Source organism: Pipistrellus hanaki, assembly GCF_964339955.1.
Source record: "Pipistrellus hanaki genome assembly, chromosome: 1".
NCBI lineage: Eukaryota > Metazoa > Chordata > Mammalia > Chiroptera > Vespertilionidae > Pipistrellus > Pipistrellus hanaki.
In genome coordinates, this window is record NC_140503.1 from 133724658 (window position 1) to 133742437 (window position 17780).

Below are 17780 nucleotides of genomic sequence, written 5' to 3' on the forward strand. Positions count from 1 at the left end.
CACATGATTCACACCAGATTGCTAGTTTATTATGAAGGACAGAACTCAGAAACAGTGGAAGAGATGCCTAGGACAAGGTATATGAAGCTTCCATGCTCTCTCCAAGCACAGCAGTCTCCAAGTTCAATCCAGAAGCCCTGAAAATTACACTTTCAATCCCTCCATCTAAAGTTGAGCCACCCTCCACTTTTAAAATATCTGAACATCAAGCTCTCCTCATCATAACTTCACATTGTTCTTAAGAGCACATCTCTGATAGGAGGACAAGATATTGCAATTAGGAAAAATTCAGTTTTTAAATTTGTGTCTGGTCTAGTGACTTGTCTTTTGTGCCATTTGAGTTATCATAGAATCTGCTTTCAATAATTCCAACTGGTAAGACATTGGAACAAAGACGTGAAGAGCAGTAATTTGCTACCAAAAGAATTGGGTTTTGTGCTGTATGTATTCTTTCATAAACCTCAGGTGACAGCATCAACACAAAGACACAACCTTAAAAGAACATGTTCCTAAATGATTCTTGGAAAGAGAAAACAGATGATTTGTTTAACTGAAAAATATCTAAAAACGTAGTTTAGGATTTTCTTCCTCCTGTTTCCTTCTATATGTTGTACATTTTTAAATTTTATTATTTTAAACTGAATTAAGTTCTACCACCAGGAAGCAGAGGCATATATTTTGCATGTGTGTAAAATTTCCTTTGAAAATAACCATTGAAACATTTATGGGAATTAATCAGAAATGTGATTAATCAATATTGAATTCCAGAACAGCTACATATATAGTATCTTTTGCACATATATAATACTGTTATGCCTTGGAACATTATATTATGATTTTATTAAACACATTTTTATAATTTAACAAAATAAGCTTTTCATACGTATCTTCTTTTTTCCCTTCTAGAGAGACAACCACAGAGTTAGCTGGAAGCCTACCAAGGTGAGTAGATGTACTCATTCTGTGCATGATCTCTGATGTTCCCAACAAGAAGTGCTGTGTGCTTTTAGAGAGGACATCTTCATTTTATCTCCCTCACATCAGATTTAAGACTGCCTATTTCACTATGTAAATGCCAAAAACTGTGAATGAGTCACATAGAAGTGATATAACCAAGTAGTGATGAGGGTGATGTCCACATATGACTTAGAGAATTCCCATTCCTTCAGAATAGATTCTGAACCTGGGATGCATAGATGAGCTATATTCTTCACAGAAATTATCAACAAACTTTTTCCTTTATTATATTCATGGAATTGGATTTTTCCTTCAGTATATCCATTATTGTTATTGTGTTCAAGGATTTATCCTAATATATGAAAACCCAGGGTCCACAATGACCAACCGAAGACCAATCAGAAGTAAGTCCTGCAGTCAGTGCGGGGTTGCCATGGAGACCTAGCACTGGACTGCCATTAGTGTGGGCACAGTGACCCAGCACTGACTGCTGAGGAGCCTGCAGATCAGGCCCAGAGAGAGGCCCCGAGAGAGAGGCAAGGTCGGATCTGTAGCCTCCATGCTGCTGCTGATCAGCCCATGCCTCTCTTTTTCTCTCCAGGCTTCACCAGCAGCTGCACCTCTGTTTCTCTCTGGGCCTCTGCAGGACTGCTAATAAGCCTCACTCTCTGATCAGGCCTAGAGATAGGCCTGGAGATTTTGACTGGCATAGAAACCAAACAATCAGAACCAAATCTGGGTGAACTGTGAGGAGCCAATGGCTGCCTAAGAGGCGGAGCTTTTGATGCTGACTGGCATAGAAACCAACCAATCAGAACCAAATTGGCTGGCAGGGGAGGGCAGTTAGGGGCAAGATCAGGCTGGCAGAGGCAGTTAGGGGTAATCAGGCAGGCAGACAGAGGCATCAGGGGCAGGCAGAGGCAGTTAGGGGCGATCAGGCAGACAGGCAGGTGAGTGGTTAGGAGCCAGTGGTCCCAGATTGCAAAAGGGATGTCCAACTGCAGTCGAACATCCCCCAAGCAGTTCCCGATTGGAGAGGGTGCAGGCTGAGCTGAGGGAACCCCTTCTTCGTGCATGAATTTCGTGCACCAGGCCACTAGTAGATTTATAAAATAATCCTAAACTTCCTCTAAAGCATTTACATCATAATTTTGATGATAATATAGATACATTTGTATTTCTTATCATCATTGAATTAAACACTTAGTAAAAGTATCTCACCAAGGAAAGAAATCAATATATAAATTGATCAGTCTATTTTACAAATTTTTATATTTTGTCACTTTATGAAATGAGATATGATTAACCTAATGCAAATTATAGAGAGCTCTCCATCAAAAATTATTATCACTATTTATTAGAGGGGGAAAAAGGAAAGGAAGGGAGTGGCAATACTTAAAGAGATATTTTGCTGAGCATTGCATATAGTACCTAACATCATGCCTTAGCTTTAAAGATGTTCAGTAACCATTTGTGAACAAATGAATAGGGCATAGGGTATTGGGAACTATTAGAAGTGGAAAAACAAGAGAATCCTAAGAATAAGAAAAAGAAGTGTGAACAGACTATGATAATGAACAGGGAATAGGAACAGTATATATAGTCACCATCTGTTACAGGAGATAAGCACATTTGGTTGATTTTTTATGTAAAGAAAATCTTTGCTTATAGGATCATGATTAATATTGACAAAAAAAAAACTGTTTACTGTGATCCAAATATTTAAATTACTCCACGTCTTAATTCTTTGGATAATGTCCCAAAGAAACATTTTAACTGTGTGCTGGTTACAGGGTTAAAGCAGATGTGTCCCCTGTGTTTGTTTGTCATTGTGCTTTTCCTATGGAGAAGGTCCACTCCAGAGGCTTCAGCATCCCATCATTTTCAGGGAGAGAGAGTTGTGTATTTGCCCATGCTTGTGGTGAAGAAGTTAATCCCCATATAAGGGAACAAAGAATGATTTTCAAACTTCTCTAGAATGGCTAAGCAGCGGACCACCCTCAGATGAGATCCACACAGAGCTGTAACATGCAGATAAAAATTACTCAGATGTCTGAAAAATCTGGTGTGCACCCTGAATTCTATTAAGTAGCAATGCTTATTATTGTGAATACCAAGTGGCATTTCCTATATTCACTGCAAACTATCTTCTTTTGTAGCTGTTTTATTACTCCAGGGAGATTTCCCTCTCTTCCTGAGTTTTGTGGGAGATATTTTAGTAATGAGCCTACTTATTTTTTTTCATGAATTTGTGTTATTCTAATGTTAGATCATGTTGAAAATAAACATGACAACAATCCCATTCAAGTTGTAACTCTCAGTCGTGGTAATGGCATAGCAATAAGGGTGTGACGAATATGTCAGTTATTCCTCAATTGGCTTCTAATGGAACCTCAGGTTATTCTTTTTACTTTCTCCACAGGCACTTTAGGACATATTCATTCACAATTATGACCTTTCCTTACATTAACATAAAATAATGCAATTATTTAATGATGAATACTTCTCTTGGCATTTGGAACATTGTTTGGTAGCATTTGTTTATTGTACACTCTTGTGGAATGCAATCAGCTATTTAGCTTTCAGCCTTTTTTCTTCCAGTTTCTTCAACCTGTCCCTGGGAAAGTGCAGATGAGCCCTGGTAAACGTTGGGGCTGTTAAGAGCAAGGCACCTGTAGTTATTCAGTTTGTTATTTTGTAGTTAATGATTAGTGGAACATGACACTGGGGTTTTTATCCTTTTAGTCATAAAGTATGCTTATGCTGTGACATCTAAGAAAAACAGAAAATTGCAATTCAGGCAACTGCTAACTAGTAATAGGAGGCTGGGAAGAAAGACAATGGCGTTTTATAGCAGTTTTGTGGTTTGGTTCTCATCAGCTTAGACTGTCTTGAAATTTTCCAAAAGGCCATTTACAAATATTGCACAAGGGTGGAATATTTCAACTTTAATTGCTTTACGTATCCTTAATTTAAAGTAGCTGGCCACTGGTTGATAATATTCTGTGAAACTGTCCAAATCGAGTGGATCATGTCCGGTAGTTAAACATCTTTGAAGTTGAAATGAGATATGTACACAAGGTGTATGAACAGGTAGCAGGTTTGTTTTCCATTACTAATGATAACCTAAAGTGTTTCTGAGTTCTTGCCATTGCTGAAATTAAAGCATAGTCATAATATGTCACCAGGAAAATTAGATTATATGAGCAACATGCACTAAGCATTGAACTTATATATATTAAAACCAATGATCTTGTCATGATTAAAACAAATATTTAAACTGGCTGCAGTAGTACTCGTGCTGTTCTCTTTATTGGGAAGTATTGTAGAAATCGGATGTGTGGTTACATTTCTTGAACTGGGAAAATTACCATTTTCAGTCTTACATGTAATTCGTCACTTCTGTTCTGCTGTGGCAAAGAACAATTTAGCAATCAGAACAATTATTGTTGTTTATTCCCCATTACAAACATGTCTTCCATGAAGTTTTTTAATGATAAGGAGTCTAGTTTAGGTATATGTGTTTTAATTAAATGGTGATACTATCTCAATTGTTCAAAAGGAATCCAGGCATTAAATTAGTTATTATGAGCTTGGTTTTTAATATAGACGGTGCCTATACAGAGATACAACTTATTTTGGATAGCAGAGTAAAGGTATAAACAAGGTAAATACTAACAGAGGTTTTAATGTGATCTGCAATATTAGTGGCTGTTTTTGAAAAAGAGAAAGCATTTTAATTCCTTGTTAATATAGTCCACTGTTGTCAACCTCAACTAAACAGTATGGAAAATAAAGTGGCTTAATAGAAGTAGCTTAAGTATTACAGCAGAGATCCACAAGCTGGTTCTTAAAGCACACCACTGAGAAGTTAGGGTAATTTTTGAAGAACATGACGTATCGCTAAATGAAGCTTAAAATAATTAAATGTATAAATCAGATGTCACCTTTTACTAAATTTTAGCATAAAACAGTGGAGGCAGAGGCCAAAAAGTAAAGTTATGAAGGAAAAACTTAGAATTTTTTTCCTTGTATTTTAATCTAATAACATGAACTCTTTTTCTATGCCTTCTTTGAGGAGGTGAGGGAACACAAGTACTCAGTATAAGAAACAGAACTCCCAATTCCTAGACTATCACTATTCACCATAGGATTACTGTTTGAGACATATTCATATTCATATCTACCAAAAAGATATGAACTGCTTGCTTTGTATGACTAACAGAGACTAAGTCATTCATTGCATTGCCATTTCACTTATGCAGATTTTGTCTTAAATCATTGAACTTTGTTATCCAAAATTTAAACTGAACAGACTCCATGTAGTAGAAGGGCAAAATGAAGTTTCTGATTGACCATATTTCTCAGTTGTGGGTTTGACGGGTCAGGTATTAGCAACAGGAAAAGGAGGAGAATCAAAGTAAGTTGTGCTAGCTCAACTCACCACTTATGGCTCTAGAGGGGTTTTAAGTTATATATTCAGTCTCCTGAAGAGGCCTTCAGTAGCTAACATAATCTCATATATCTCATTGTCCTCAATACGAAGTGATGACTTCTGAAAGACCTAAAGAAGATAAAAATGTTGGTAACCAAAGGCAACAAAAGCAAAAATAAGCAAGTGGTAGTACATCAAGCTAAAAAGCTGCTGCTCAGTGAAGAAAACCATCAACACAATTAAAAGGGTCCTAATGAATGGGAGAAATATTTGCAAATCATATATTTAATAAAGGATTAATATCCAAAATATATGAGGAAGTTATACAGCTCCATAGCAAAAAAAGCAAACAATCTGATTAAAAAATGAGCAGAGGAGCTTAATAGATATTCGTCTAAAGAAGACATCCCAGATGGCCAACAGGTACATTAAAAGATGTTCAACATCACAAATCATCAGGGAAATGCAAAGCAAAACCACATGAAATGTCCTCTCACACCTGTTAGAATGACAATCATATAAAAGACAAGAGACAACAAATGTTGGCAAAGATGAGGAGAAAAGGGAACCGTTGTGCACTGTCAATAGGAATGAATTGGTGCGCCACTACGGAAAACCATATGGAAGTTTTTCAAAATTTAACACTACTAGTACTATGGGATCCAGCTTCTGGATATATACCCAAAGAAAATGAAAATAGGTTATGGAAGAGATAGATGCACTCCCATGTTCATGGCAGCATTATTCATAATAGCCAAAATATGGAGGGGGGGAAAAACCCTGTCTATCAGCAGATAAATGGATAAAAAAGATTTGGTGTGGCAAATATATATATATACAATGGAGTACTAGCCTTGAGAAAGAAGGAATTCTGCCATTGTGACAACATGGATGGACCTTGAGGGCATTATTCTAAGTGAAATAAGACAGACAGAGAAAGACAAGTACTGCATGGTATAACTTATATGTGTAATCTTTTTTAAAAAAATTATTAGTTCCAGGCCAATCTCTTACCATAATCTAGATCAGATGAACATTTCCTGACTCCTTTATAATCCCTAAGAAAGAACAATTCCCTCTGGTTCAATATTTACAGAATTTATCATTTATTCATTAATTCAACAAATGGTCATGGAGCACTAGCTATATGCTGAGAATGCTTGTAGGCTCTGTGGTAGAAAACAAACAGCCCTTTCCCTAGATAGTGTCACAGATACAGACAATCATAGTGCTAGGCGGAAAGTGCTTAATGCCCTAAGTAGAAAGACATGTAAGAAAACTAAATGCACTAAGAGATTTCAGCAACAAAGTGGGCCACTTCTGATTGGAGGACAGCATCGTGACTCGACCTTCTGAGCAGGCCTGAGCAGATGTGTCAGATTTAAATATGTGGCAGAGAAGGGGGCTGTGCACAGAGGAAATGTCATCATTAATGCCTAGGGGTGTTGTGCAGGGAATGTGTGTATGGAAGAGGAAGTAGTACCATCTTGTTGGATGGAGTGCAGAAGCAGGAAGAAGAGCTTAGGGGATGATTGGATGATGTGAAGGGTTTAGACACCAGTGTGAGGAGCTATTATTCTCTTTTATACTGTTCATCCAGGGAATGTTCTAAGCTGTCCCTTAAGAACAGTAATCTAGGCAAAGCAATAGAATAGATTTTGGGAAAGAAAAAGGCTTGAAGTTCTTCATATGAAACTTCATGGAACCCCTGAGCCTTACAGTCCTCAGAGTCCCTCTCTCTTCAGATTTACCACTTGGCTAACAATAAAATACAAGTCCTCTGACCTAAGTGATTGGTTTCCAAATCTTTATACCTTACACTATTCAATTTCCTGCTTCCAGCACCCAACCATCATATTGCATACTGACTCTGAGGCCATGGTCACAGTTGGTAAGATGTGTTCTCTCTTCCACCCTGCTTAGACCCCCACCTCCTACCCTTATGGAATGCATCCTAATGCATCCTTCACTCCTAGTCAGTGACTGAATTCTTTCCTGCTTGAACCTTGCCATATATATATTTTTTTTTCTTCCTCAGGTTGAATATATCAAAAAGGCACTCTAGGTATATTAAGCTGGAAAATGTAAATTGAGTTTGTACCTGTAGTTCAAGAGGTTGGAGAAGACCCAATATTAATTCAGCATCCTGGCACATTCCCTTGTGCTTCTCCGCCATCCTCAGCATGTTGGGCATGGTGTGCTTCAAGTTCACAATATTGTTGCAGCAGCTCCAGCTATCACATGGAGACCTGACCACATATAGTGAAGAAAGGAATCTCTTCTCAAGTATCGCTAGTTTAGGGAAGAATTTCTTGCCCATGACTAAGCTCTTAGAGAATGAAAATTGGACTTCTGGTATTTACAGCTGTTATAATGAGATGTATATTCTGCCATCAAGAAGGAAGGTAGGAATCTGTGTAGGGGGAAAATGGCTTGTCCATACTTGAGGAATGGTATCTGCCACAGTTCTCTTGTTTCTTTTCCTTCTCAGCCTATTCCAGCCAGATGTCTGACCCTTTGATTATAATAAATAGCCCTGGTAAAGGTCAGTATCAGCCTCCATCTAGCTAAAGTCAAAGGCCATTTATCTGTTCTCTTGTTTGGTTTCTCATTCAAGATAGGAACTTCTTCCTTCTCCATGAAATACCTCTTTAATTTCTGAGACACCAAACTTTCCCATTTCCTTCCTCTCTCCAGTGGTTGTACTTTCTCAATTTTTCTGCCCATCCTTCCTCTTCTACTTGACTCTAAATGGCAAAGCAACCAGGTTTCCCTTGTCCTCTTCTCTCTTTAGTGATAGAGAGGTTGTGGAGAGAGATTTCATCTAGTTCCATGGGTTTAAAGATCATCTTATATGAATAGTTTCCATTTTTATATCTTTAGTCCCAACTTCTTCCTTGAGCATCAAATCTGAATACCCAGCTATCAATTTAATATCAATACTTAGATATAATACCCTAAACTTGATGTGACCAGAAAAGAACTTTTGGATCCTACCCATGCCCACATTACCACCGTGCACTCAACTGCTCAAATGAGAAACCTAGAGTTATTTATATTGCCTTTCTTTTTCTCACACTTAGCAGATTATCCATCAGCAAAGCCTTTGGCTCAACCTCCAAAATTTATCTCAAATTTGTCCACTTTCCCCATCTCTCTCTAAGCCATCATAAAGTCCCATTGTAACTATTAAAATTCTCCCCAACTGGTTCCTCATTTCCTCTGTTGCAATGCAGTAATCATCAATCAAACTATCTTCTTATAAGGGCTCTAATCCCATCATGAAGGCCTCCTCTCACAGCTCATCTAAACCTAATCTCCCCCAAAGGCATTGGGGGTTAGGACTTCAACATATGAATTTTGTAGAGGGAGGTTCGCACAAAAACATTCATTCCATAACAGGGAAAGAGAGAGGAAGCTTTGAAGAAACTTTCTCCCAAAGACTCAGTGGTAGACCAGATATATGATTTCTGCCTTATATAGCCCTTCGCACTCTACTCACTGCTTTATATTCTTGGCAACCAAAAAAACTCATCTTATTGGCTAAAAGCAATTAACCAGGGCCCCTTTAAATATAAAAGAAAACGAATGACAGGAAGTTATATGATTAAAGATTATTACCCAAGAGGTTGTAGTAATGGCTGTTGGAATGCTCAAGCCATGAATTCTCCTTTATTCTGCCATTGGTTCTGCTTTCTGCAAGTTGTGTGGGCACGCTCATGCAGGTGTATGTATGTGTGTTCCCTTGCATCCACTCAAGAGGTGCAGCTTTTACATAGCAAACAAAAAATTCTAATTCTAAAATCATATCTTCCACAAAAACCGTCTTTAATTCCCTTGCTCTAGAAACTCAGAAGATATGAATGCTTCCACAAACAATGACTAAAACTCCAATTCTATACAGTAACAACTGGCAGGTTTTATCTTAAAGGAGTCTAACTGCTGTACAAATGCTCTCACACACAAATAGTAAAATTCTCATGCTGTGATAAATGTGTTTAGTGTCTTTGTTTTGATCATTTATTTCAGGTAGCACTTGTGTAGCTTTGGATTACTGAGCAGATGAGAAAAATCTAAAATAAAATAAAAATTAGGGCAGGCCTTTATTAAATTTTAAAGTATGCCTTTGCTATACTCTTATAAAGAGCCAAACAGGGTAATAAAATCTCTAGAGATCACCAGTATAATTTCTTTATCATGTTCCATTTAAAATTTAATTATGCAGTCTACAACAAGAAGAATCTGAGCAGTTTAAATAGGTCATGCAGTGAGTAACTTAATATTCTAAAGTTTTCCTTGTAAAGATCATTCCTTTGATAGTCTGCTACACATCCTAACACTATATTACAAAACAAGTATAATTTAATTCAGTTAAATATGGACTCACATACATTAATAAAGAATGAAATGTTTTGATTTAGATAATTTGGAGAATTAATGAAAATTGTGTTCCTGATAGAACTGTCTATTATAGATGGGAAATATTTGCATATATACTTTCTTTGGCAATCGTCATTTTCATGTATTATAACAAGGTCAAGGGAATTTTATATTTAATGTTGTTTATTTTTGTTTTAAATAAAAAATCATTCATAGCAAAGCAAAAATGTAGCCATTGAATAATTAATATCTGAATTAGAGGTTCATATAGCCTATGGCTTGAGAGTCCTTCATTGCCTATCTCAAATTTCAATGAATATACAACTAGAATTTCTTATAATAAAATAAAAAAGTAAGCAGTGTTTTGAATACTTTACATGTAATATCTCATTTCATACTCAGAATTTTTGGTCCCATATTACCCCTCATTTTATAAATGAAGAAACAAGGCACATAAAGGTAAAAAACTCATCCAGGTCACAGAACTACTTAAGTGGCCAAACTGGGATATGAACACGCTGGAATTAGGCTCCAGGGCACATGTGAGGAACCACTTCACTAGGCTGTTTCTTATAATGCATTCAGGTGTCTTGTCTTGGACATAGCCACTACCCAACTGTTAATAAAAATAAGTAGCATGAAGCTATCTTTGAATGAACCACTATAATAGCTACCTTGTATTAATTTGCTTGTTGATTGCTAGGTTCTGAGCTAAATATTTTATATAGATTATCTTCTCATTGTGACACTATAAGATGGGTATCCCAATTTTTCCAAATTCACAAATGAAACATAGAGACAGAGATATTAACTAACAGGCTCATGGTCATATTACTAAGAAATGGCAAACACAAGATTCAAGTGTGTCTGAACCCACAGCCCAATGCCTTAACCTCTATAACCATATAGATTCAACAACAAAGGATCCAAAGAACTTGATAACAAATTTACAACATAAAATTCTGTGTTACATACAGCTACTTTATGTTTACTTAATACCACATGGTTATATGAAAGCTTCTCTGGCCTCCTCGAAGGATTTCTGATTTTGCTGTCCACTGAGCTTTGACAGCACCAGGTGGGAGAGCTCCTCTTCCTGTTCAGGGTTAGTTTGCTTTCTGCATTTGCCTCCATTGGTGTTTGGAATTGTCAAGCTACCAAGAGCATATAAATTAATAACATTCATTCTAATTTATGCATACTTAATTTTATACCTTGTAAACCTTTCTTTTCAGATTAGGTTTTGTAAATGTTTCTATTACGTATTTCCATTTCCCTCTTTCTGGCACATATACAGATTTCCTTTTGGGCCCAAACCACTCAAGCATTCTATGTTGTTTTCATTTTTCAAATAAGCAATATTAAACTCACATAGCACTTTATAAAGCCAAACTGAAGCAGTGGCACAGCCAACAGAGAAAATAAATTCACCATTTAGCCTGACTATTCATCCTTAGCCCTCTACTTGTATGGGTTCGTCCCTATTCATCCCTAACCTACTAGATTTAACTTTAAGGAGTATTGCTGAGCTATGTAAGGAATTATAAAGAGCAATCCAGATTGGGAGCATTGTTATCCAGTGAAAAAGTGAAAATTATGTTTGCTAACATAATACAGCATTGAGACCCTCTCTCACCAGAATCAGACCTGTGGTTCTCAGGCTGGTATCTGTAAGCATGTTACCTAAGGGCTTACAATTCATTATAGTGTATAGAGCTCTTCTTCAGAAGTAAAAGGAAATCTTTCCCAAATTATACTTTTATTGAAATAGGCTTCTACAACTGGCTCACAACTAATTTAAATATTTAATGAATAATGAAGATGTATATGGACATAATAAATAATGAAACCTCAAAATAAATCTATGGACATTAACAATGTCTTATATAATAAAAGCCTAAATGATAAGTGTCCGGTCATCCAGTAGTCTGTTCAACCAACAAAGAATAATATGCTAATGATAAGCTAAGGCCGCTCAACTGCTCATTATGATGTGCACTGACCACCAGGGGGCAGTCAACCAGTCGACTAGTCGCTATGACGCCCTCCTCAGTAGCCATCTTGTGCCTGACTTTCATGATGAAAATGCGTACATGACTCTGTTAGCAGAGCTCTGCTGGCAACAGAATTGTGTTTGCTGCCTGCTCTCATTTGGCCTTTCTCATCTTGGCCTGGTGCTTCTCGGCTAATCCATCATGTCTAAGTTTCATGTCTTCTGGGTTTTTGCCCGAAGCTCTGGCAACTGACAGCGTTCAGTTGAGAAAGTCCTATCCAAGTTCAACTTCCATGATGCAAGAGTCTCCGTTTAATACCAGGGTAATTGAAATCCAAGTTGAATTCAACATTTTACCTCTTCAGTTTGTAAGCTAGTTCCAGTATTGCTTAAATATTATAAATGAAAGAGCAGAGATTACTTTGTGGATGCTTTGGAACAATTTTCTGTGTAATAGTTAAGGAAAAATAGATCATGAAGCAATACCTGGTAGCTTGTATAGTATATTAGCTTAAGGGTTGTTGAGCCATCTATACTTTAAATTTTGTTGACAATCATACAGTTATGCTTATGATGGTGAAAATGTTATACTCCTGTTTCTAGCTAGAATAAGGGACAATACTACTTTAGAATTAGAAAATGAGACCCTGTGAAAGGAACTAAGGCCTGGAGAATAAGATGAAGTCAAGGTGGTTGTCTTGAAATCTCACAACCAGCAACTCTGCAAAGATTTCTCATACGCTTCACTCCTCTCTTCCTCTTACTCTCTCATGGGAATCTCTCCCTTCTCTGATATACAATGTACATTGTAGCTGATATTTATAAAGTAGAAAGCAGCAATAAGACCATTAGAAGGAACAAAGGTAAATAAATGGTTACTCTCACTCAATAAAAAATATAATGTAATATATAATTTTTAAATAAGTAAGTGCTTTTCCGGAAGGAAGGAAGGAAGGAAGGAAGGAAGGAAGGAAGGAAGGAAGGAAGGAAGGAAGGAAGGAAGGAAGGAAGGAAGGAAGGAAGGAAGGAAGGGAAGGGGGGAGAGAGGGAGGAAAGGAGGGAGGGAGGGAGGGAGGGGGGAAGGAAGGGTTCCTCTTAGAGAAGTAATAATTACATTTTAACATAAAAGTTGCCGAAGAGCACAATGTAATCTGCATGAGAATTGTGCAAATATCCATATGTGAGTGTTCTCCTCCCAATATATACCCCCGGATTTCTTTTTTGTATGTTGAATTTTAGAGCTAGATGGAACTTAGTTTGTATCATCATGTTTTACAGATGACTAGACTGAGCATGACAGATTCAAAAGCAAGTCCTCAAACTAGACAATTTGCTCTTGCTGGACAAGCTGGTATTTCTGGTTGGATTGTTATTATTTACTTTTTCAGAAGATGCTACAAAGCATTTTGGAAACTGCCATTGCAGGAGTAATTTCTTTTCAAACTCTGAGTTACTATAAACCTTCTGTAGACATCTGTGGATTGAAAAGAACTATATAAAGGCAATATTATGTTATTGAGTTGGTACAAGTTTAGAATACAGTATCAATCAAGGTTTGACTTTCAATTCTGTTTTTATGATGAGTAGCTATCATTGAAGCAGAGACCACCACAGTTTGACTATTAGGAAGCTTTATTGTACATATATGAAGTCTTATTTATGTCAAGTAATTGAGTTTCCAGCTGTTCTCATTCTGTATCTGTGACTAGGCAGACAGTATAAGTCTAGGTAGTATGACAGTTTGAAGATAGATATAGATATATATAGATATAGATATAGATATAGATATGGATATAGATATAGATATAGATTATAGATATAGATATAACTTAGAATGTATATTATTATATAAGTATATATTAATGCACATATATTATACATATATATGAATATTCAGAAATCAGCTTCAAAATTATAGTCAATTCACAGGCTATATAGCTGATTTGTGGAAACTGACATTTATGGACTAGACAGATATTAAAATTATCTTTGTTTTATTTATTCTGTATGAAACTGAAAAGTGTTATAGAAGCAATTTTATTTATCTCCTTTCACCTGTATTTCCATTTATCTCATCCTATCCCCTCTACTAAAGTAAACTGGGGTGTCTTGTTACAGCAATCTAATTTGGGATGACTCGAGAGATAGAAAGAAAGACAGGTAACATTGAATATTCAGAATTGAGTAATGAAAAATAATCACTGTAGTGAAAAGCCAGCTGTTCTTTGTTTTCTAATAGGCATGTGATATTGATGAAAAATAGCGTTCAAGTAAACTTTACCAAGTAGAATTCATTTGATCCAGATTATTAAATTGTTTTGCAGAATAGGAAATATTGTTTAGGTTTAACAAAAAAACTGAATAGTACAGCCAATTCAAAGACCCAAATAACAAAGGATTATCTTTACATTTAGAGAATGAAAAATGCTTGTGCATGATATTTAAGACATTGCATCATAATTCTTTCAGAAAATATGCCTGTGTTTTCTACATTTTTCAAATTCCCCTTGAATTGATGTTTTATGGATGTTTGTGACTCTTAGGGTATATTAAAATGTCATTGCAAACAGGCCAGGCAACTTGGGTTTAGATGATTCTGGATTTAAATCTTCACATTCTTCTATTTTCTTAGTTGGAAAAAAATTAGAGTTTTGTGGCAATTTGGAGTTACTTTTCTATATCTCCCCAATGAGTTTGTAAATTCAAGGCATTTCTCCAAAAGCAGACTCTGAGATAAGGATTGGAGTCCAAGGACATGAGGGAGTGAGGAAGTGAGGCAAGAAGGGAGGGCAGCTAGGAAACATATGTTCATGAGTAGGTTACTGCCTGGCAACAGGGACTGGAGCCCACTGGGACCTGCTCCAGTGAGGGACAATAGTTTTGATAATGCCTTATCCTTCAGTGGTTGGCATTGCTCCAGATGTGTTCGTTCTCAGACAGTCTGTCGTCCTCATGGTCAGGCCAGTCACTCCTAGGGCTAGAGAAAGCCCTCTCTAAAAGGCTGAAAGAGGAAAGAACTCAGAGACTTTTAGGGAAGGATTTTCAGTTGGCCTTCAGGGTAAATTCAGGACATAAAAGCAGGGCATTGATAGTACCTATTTTATGGGTGTGGTTACATTATATTCCCCGCAAATGGTATAATGCCTGGAACCTAGCAGATGCTTAGTTGGTATTTATTTGGTGAATGGTGGAAAGAGGGTGGGAGAGAGAAAGGGAGGGGAAAAAAATGCAAAATTCTAATAGAATTGGAAAAGCCAGCATTGGCTTTCTGTCAGCCAACAACTGTGTTAACTTCATAACTTAACAGTCTGGGTGGTCTTTTGTTCCCTTTTCTATTGTCTGAATGATACTCTACAGAAATCACCCCAGAGGTGGGAGAGGGCCTGAGAAAGCAGCATCAATTTTACAGAGTTTGACACTATCAAAGCGTTAATTAGTTAGAAATACATATTCCTTGCTAGAAATATGAGCAGAAAGAGCTTGGCAGTGACTTTCTTTTTTCCTGAAAGAGTAGAGAAATATGCTACGGTCAACTTGGACCCAAAATACTGAAGTGTTTTCATGTCCCAGGAGCTTAATGCTGTCTCTCTCCCTCGGCCTCTATGGCCTGGGCACTGGATGGCAGACCAATCACAGAGTGAGTGGGATTTCATCCATAAACACTTGCTTTCTTTAGCAAGACACCTAGCTCCTCCTGACAATGTACTCATACTGATTTATTGACTTAATTTTTCATTGGTGATAGTGGTGGTTATAAAGTAAATTTACCCCAGAAAAAAAAAGGGGGGGATTTGGGGAATTCATTAAGGCTAACATTGCACTTAGATGCTAGATTCACTTTCCATCTGCCCAAAACAGCTACATAAAAGAAGCAAGTGACACCAAGCTAGTGGCAATGAATTGTCTTCTCCATTTATCCTGTTGGGAAGATGGGAATAGAAGAACATGAGTGTTATTTTCCTCTTAATTGTTAACCTTGAAAATCAAAAGTCAAATGACCCTCATAAACACCATTATTTGTAATCACATTTGAATTACAGCCGTGTAATTCTCTTTTTTTCATTTTGATTTAGGACTAAAAAAGAAAAATTGTCTTGGATATATATTTCCCTACTCTTGACCCTGTTTTTATGTAACAAATTACCCCAAAACTTAGTAGCTTAAAACAACAAACATTTGTTATCTCAGTTTCTCTGGTTCAGGAATCTGGGTATGGCTATGCTGAGGGCTTATTCTCCAGGTCTTTCACAAAGCAGAATCAAGAATTAGGCTGGGACTGCAGTCTCATATGAAAACTCAACTGGGGAAGGATCCACTTTCCAGCTCATACATATGATTGTTGGAAGGATTTAGTTTCTACCAATGATTAGACTGAGGGCCTCAGTCCCTGGGCAAAACACTCTTCTCAATGAACTAGTTCTCTTCCCTACCCAAGATGGCTCCTGAATGGACTATGTAACTTGACCCCCTGTGGATAGGCTTAAGGGAAGTGCTCTTCCCACAAAGGAGAAGGGAAGCTCAGTCTGTACTCACTATGGAACAGCTGTCTGTCAGCATGTGTTGGGCACATGTTGAACTGGTAGGTCAAGGTTCCTCTTCTAGTACTGGATTTACCTAGGTGTGTAACTTGGAGCCTCTTCAGTCACTTTGCCTTATGGGGTGTATATAGTTGATTTGCTGAATGAGAGATATGCCCCTTTCCCCCACTAATAAAATTTTACAGAGGCTGCCAGTGGCCAAGGTATAGCTAAATCTAATCCCATATATAAACATGTCAGTACATACATTGCTTAGTCTCTTGGTAGCATTTGATACCTTTGACCACTTCGGCAGATCAGTAATTACAGTCACTGAAGAGCAGTAAAGAGGTGTATCCAGGACAAGTATTGACCTGAAAAGTAAGAAGGTAGCCAGATTGGATGGTACTTAAGACATGAGTAGTAAGTGAGCCAAACTGAGGTGATAAGAAGATAGCCAGATTGGAGTGGACTCAGACATGAGTTGGAAGTGAGCAAGTCTAGATGATTCATTAAAGAAGCTCAGCTTCAAAGGGGACAAGAGAGAAGCAGTGGTGGCTGGTGACTTTGAGGTAGGATGTTTCTTAAAGACAGAATAAATGTTCACATGTTTAAATGCATACAAAATGACAATGCAGTACCATCTCACACCTGTCAGAATGGCTGTCATCAACAAATGACAAGTGCTGGCGAGGATACAGAGAAAAAGGAACCCTCATATACTCCTGGTGGGAATACAGATTGATGTAGCCAATGTGGAGAACAGTGTCAAGTTTCCTCAAAAAAACTAAAAATGGAACTCCCATTTGACCCAGTAATTCCACTCCTAGGAATATATCCCAAGAAATTAGAAACACCAGTTAGAAAGGATATATGCACTCTTATGTTCATAGTAGCACAATTTCCAATAGCTAAGATTTAGAAATAGCCTAAGTGGCCATCAGCAGATGAGTGGATTAGAAAACTATGGTACATATACACAATGGAATACTACGCTGATGTAAAAAGGAAGGAACTCCTACCATTTGCAATAGCATGGATGAAGCTGGAGAGCATTATGTTAGGTGAAATAAGCCAGCCAGAGAAAGATAAATGTTCCCAACCCCTACAACATATTCCAACCCCTACAACACTTCCACTATGGATGCTGCATAGCTAATGTCCACATGATCTCACTCATTTCTGGAATATAATGAACAACATAAACTGATGAACAGGGATAGAGAAGCATCCAGAGATAGAGAAATATCGATCAGACTGCCAAACCTCAGAGGGGAAGGTAGAGGGAAAGGAGGAGAGATCAACTAAAGGACTAAAGGACTTGTATGCATGAATATAAGCCTAACCACTGGACACAAACACCAGGGGGGTGAGGGCATGAGTGGGGGAATTGGGGGGTTAAGGAGGGATGAGAACACATATGTAATACCTTAATCAATCAAGGAATTTTTAAAAAATAAAAAATAATTCCTCCAGGAAAAAAAAATGCATATAAGAA

General features: G+C 37.3%; 1 protein-coding gene across 13 annotated transcripts in view; it reads left to right on the forward strand.

Annotated features, from left to right (window-relative positions):
• CELF2 (CUGBP Elav-like family member 2) overlaps positions 1-17780 on the forward strand; it is a 526216-nt gene that overhangs the window by 119545 nt on the left and 388891 nt on the right. For all 13 annotated transcript variants that reach the window (XM_084888498.1, XM_084888508.1, XM_084888526.1 and 10 more), the window contains exon 2: positions 907-942. Coding sequence is in view for 8 of the 13 variants with exons in the window: in XM_084888503.1 (XP_084744629.1) it covers positions 907-942 (36 nt within the window). In the remaining 5 variants the exon portion in view is untranslated. The remainder of the gene's footprint in view (positions 1-906; positions 943-17780) is intronic.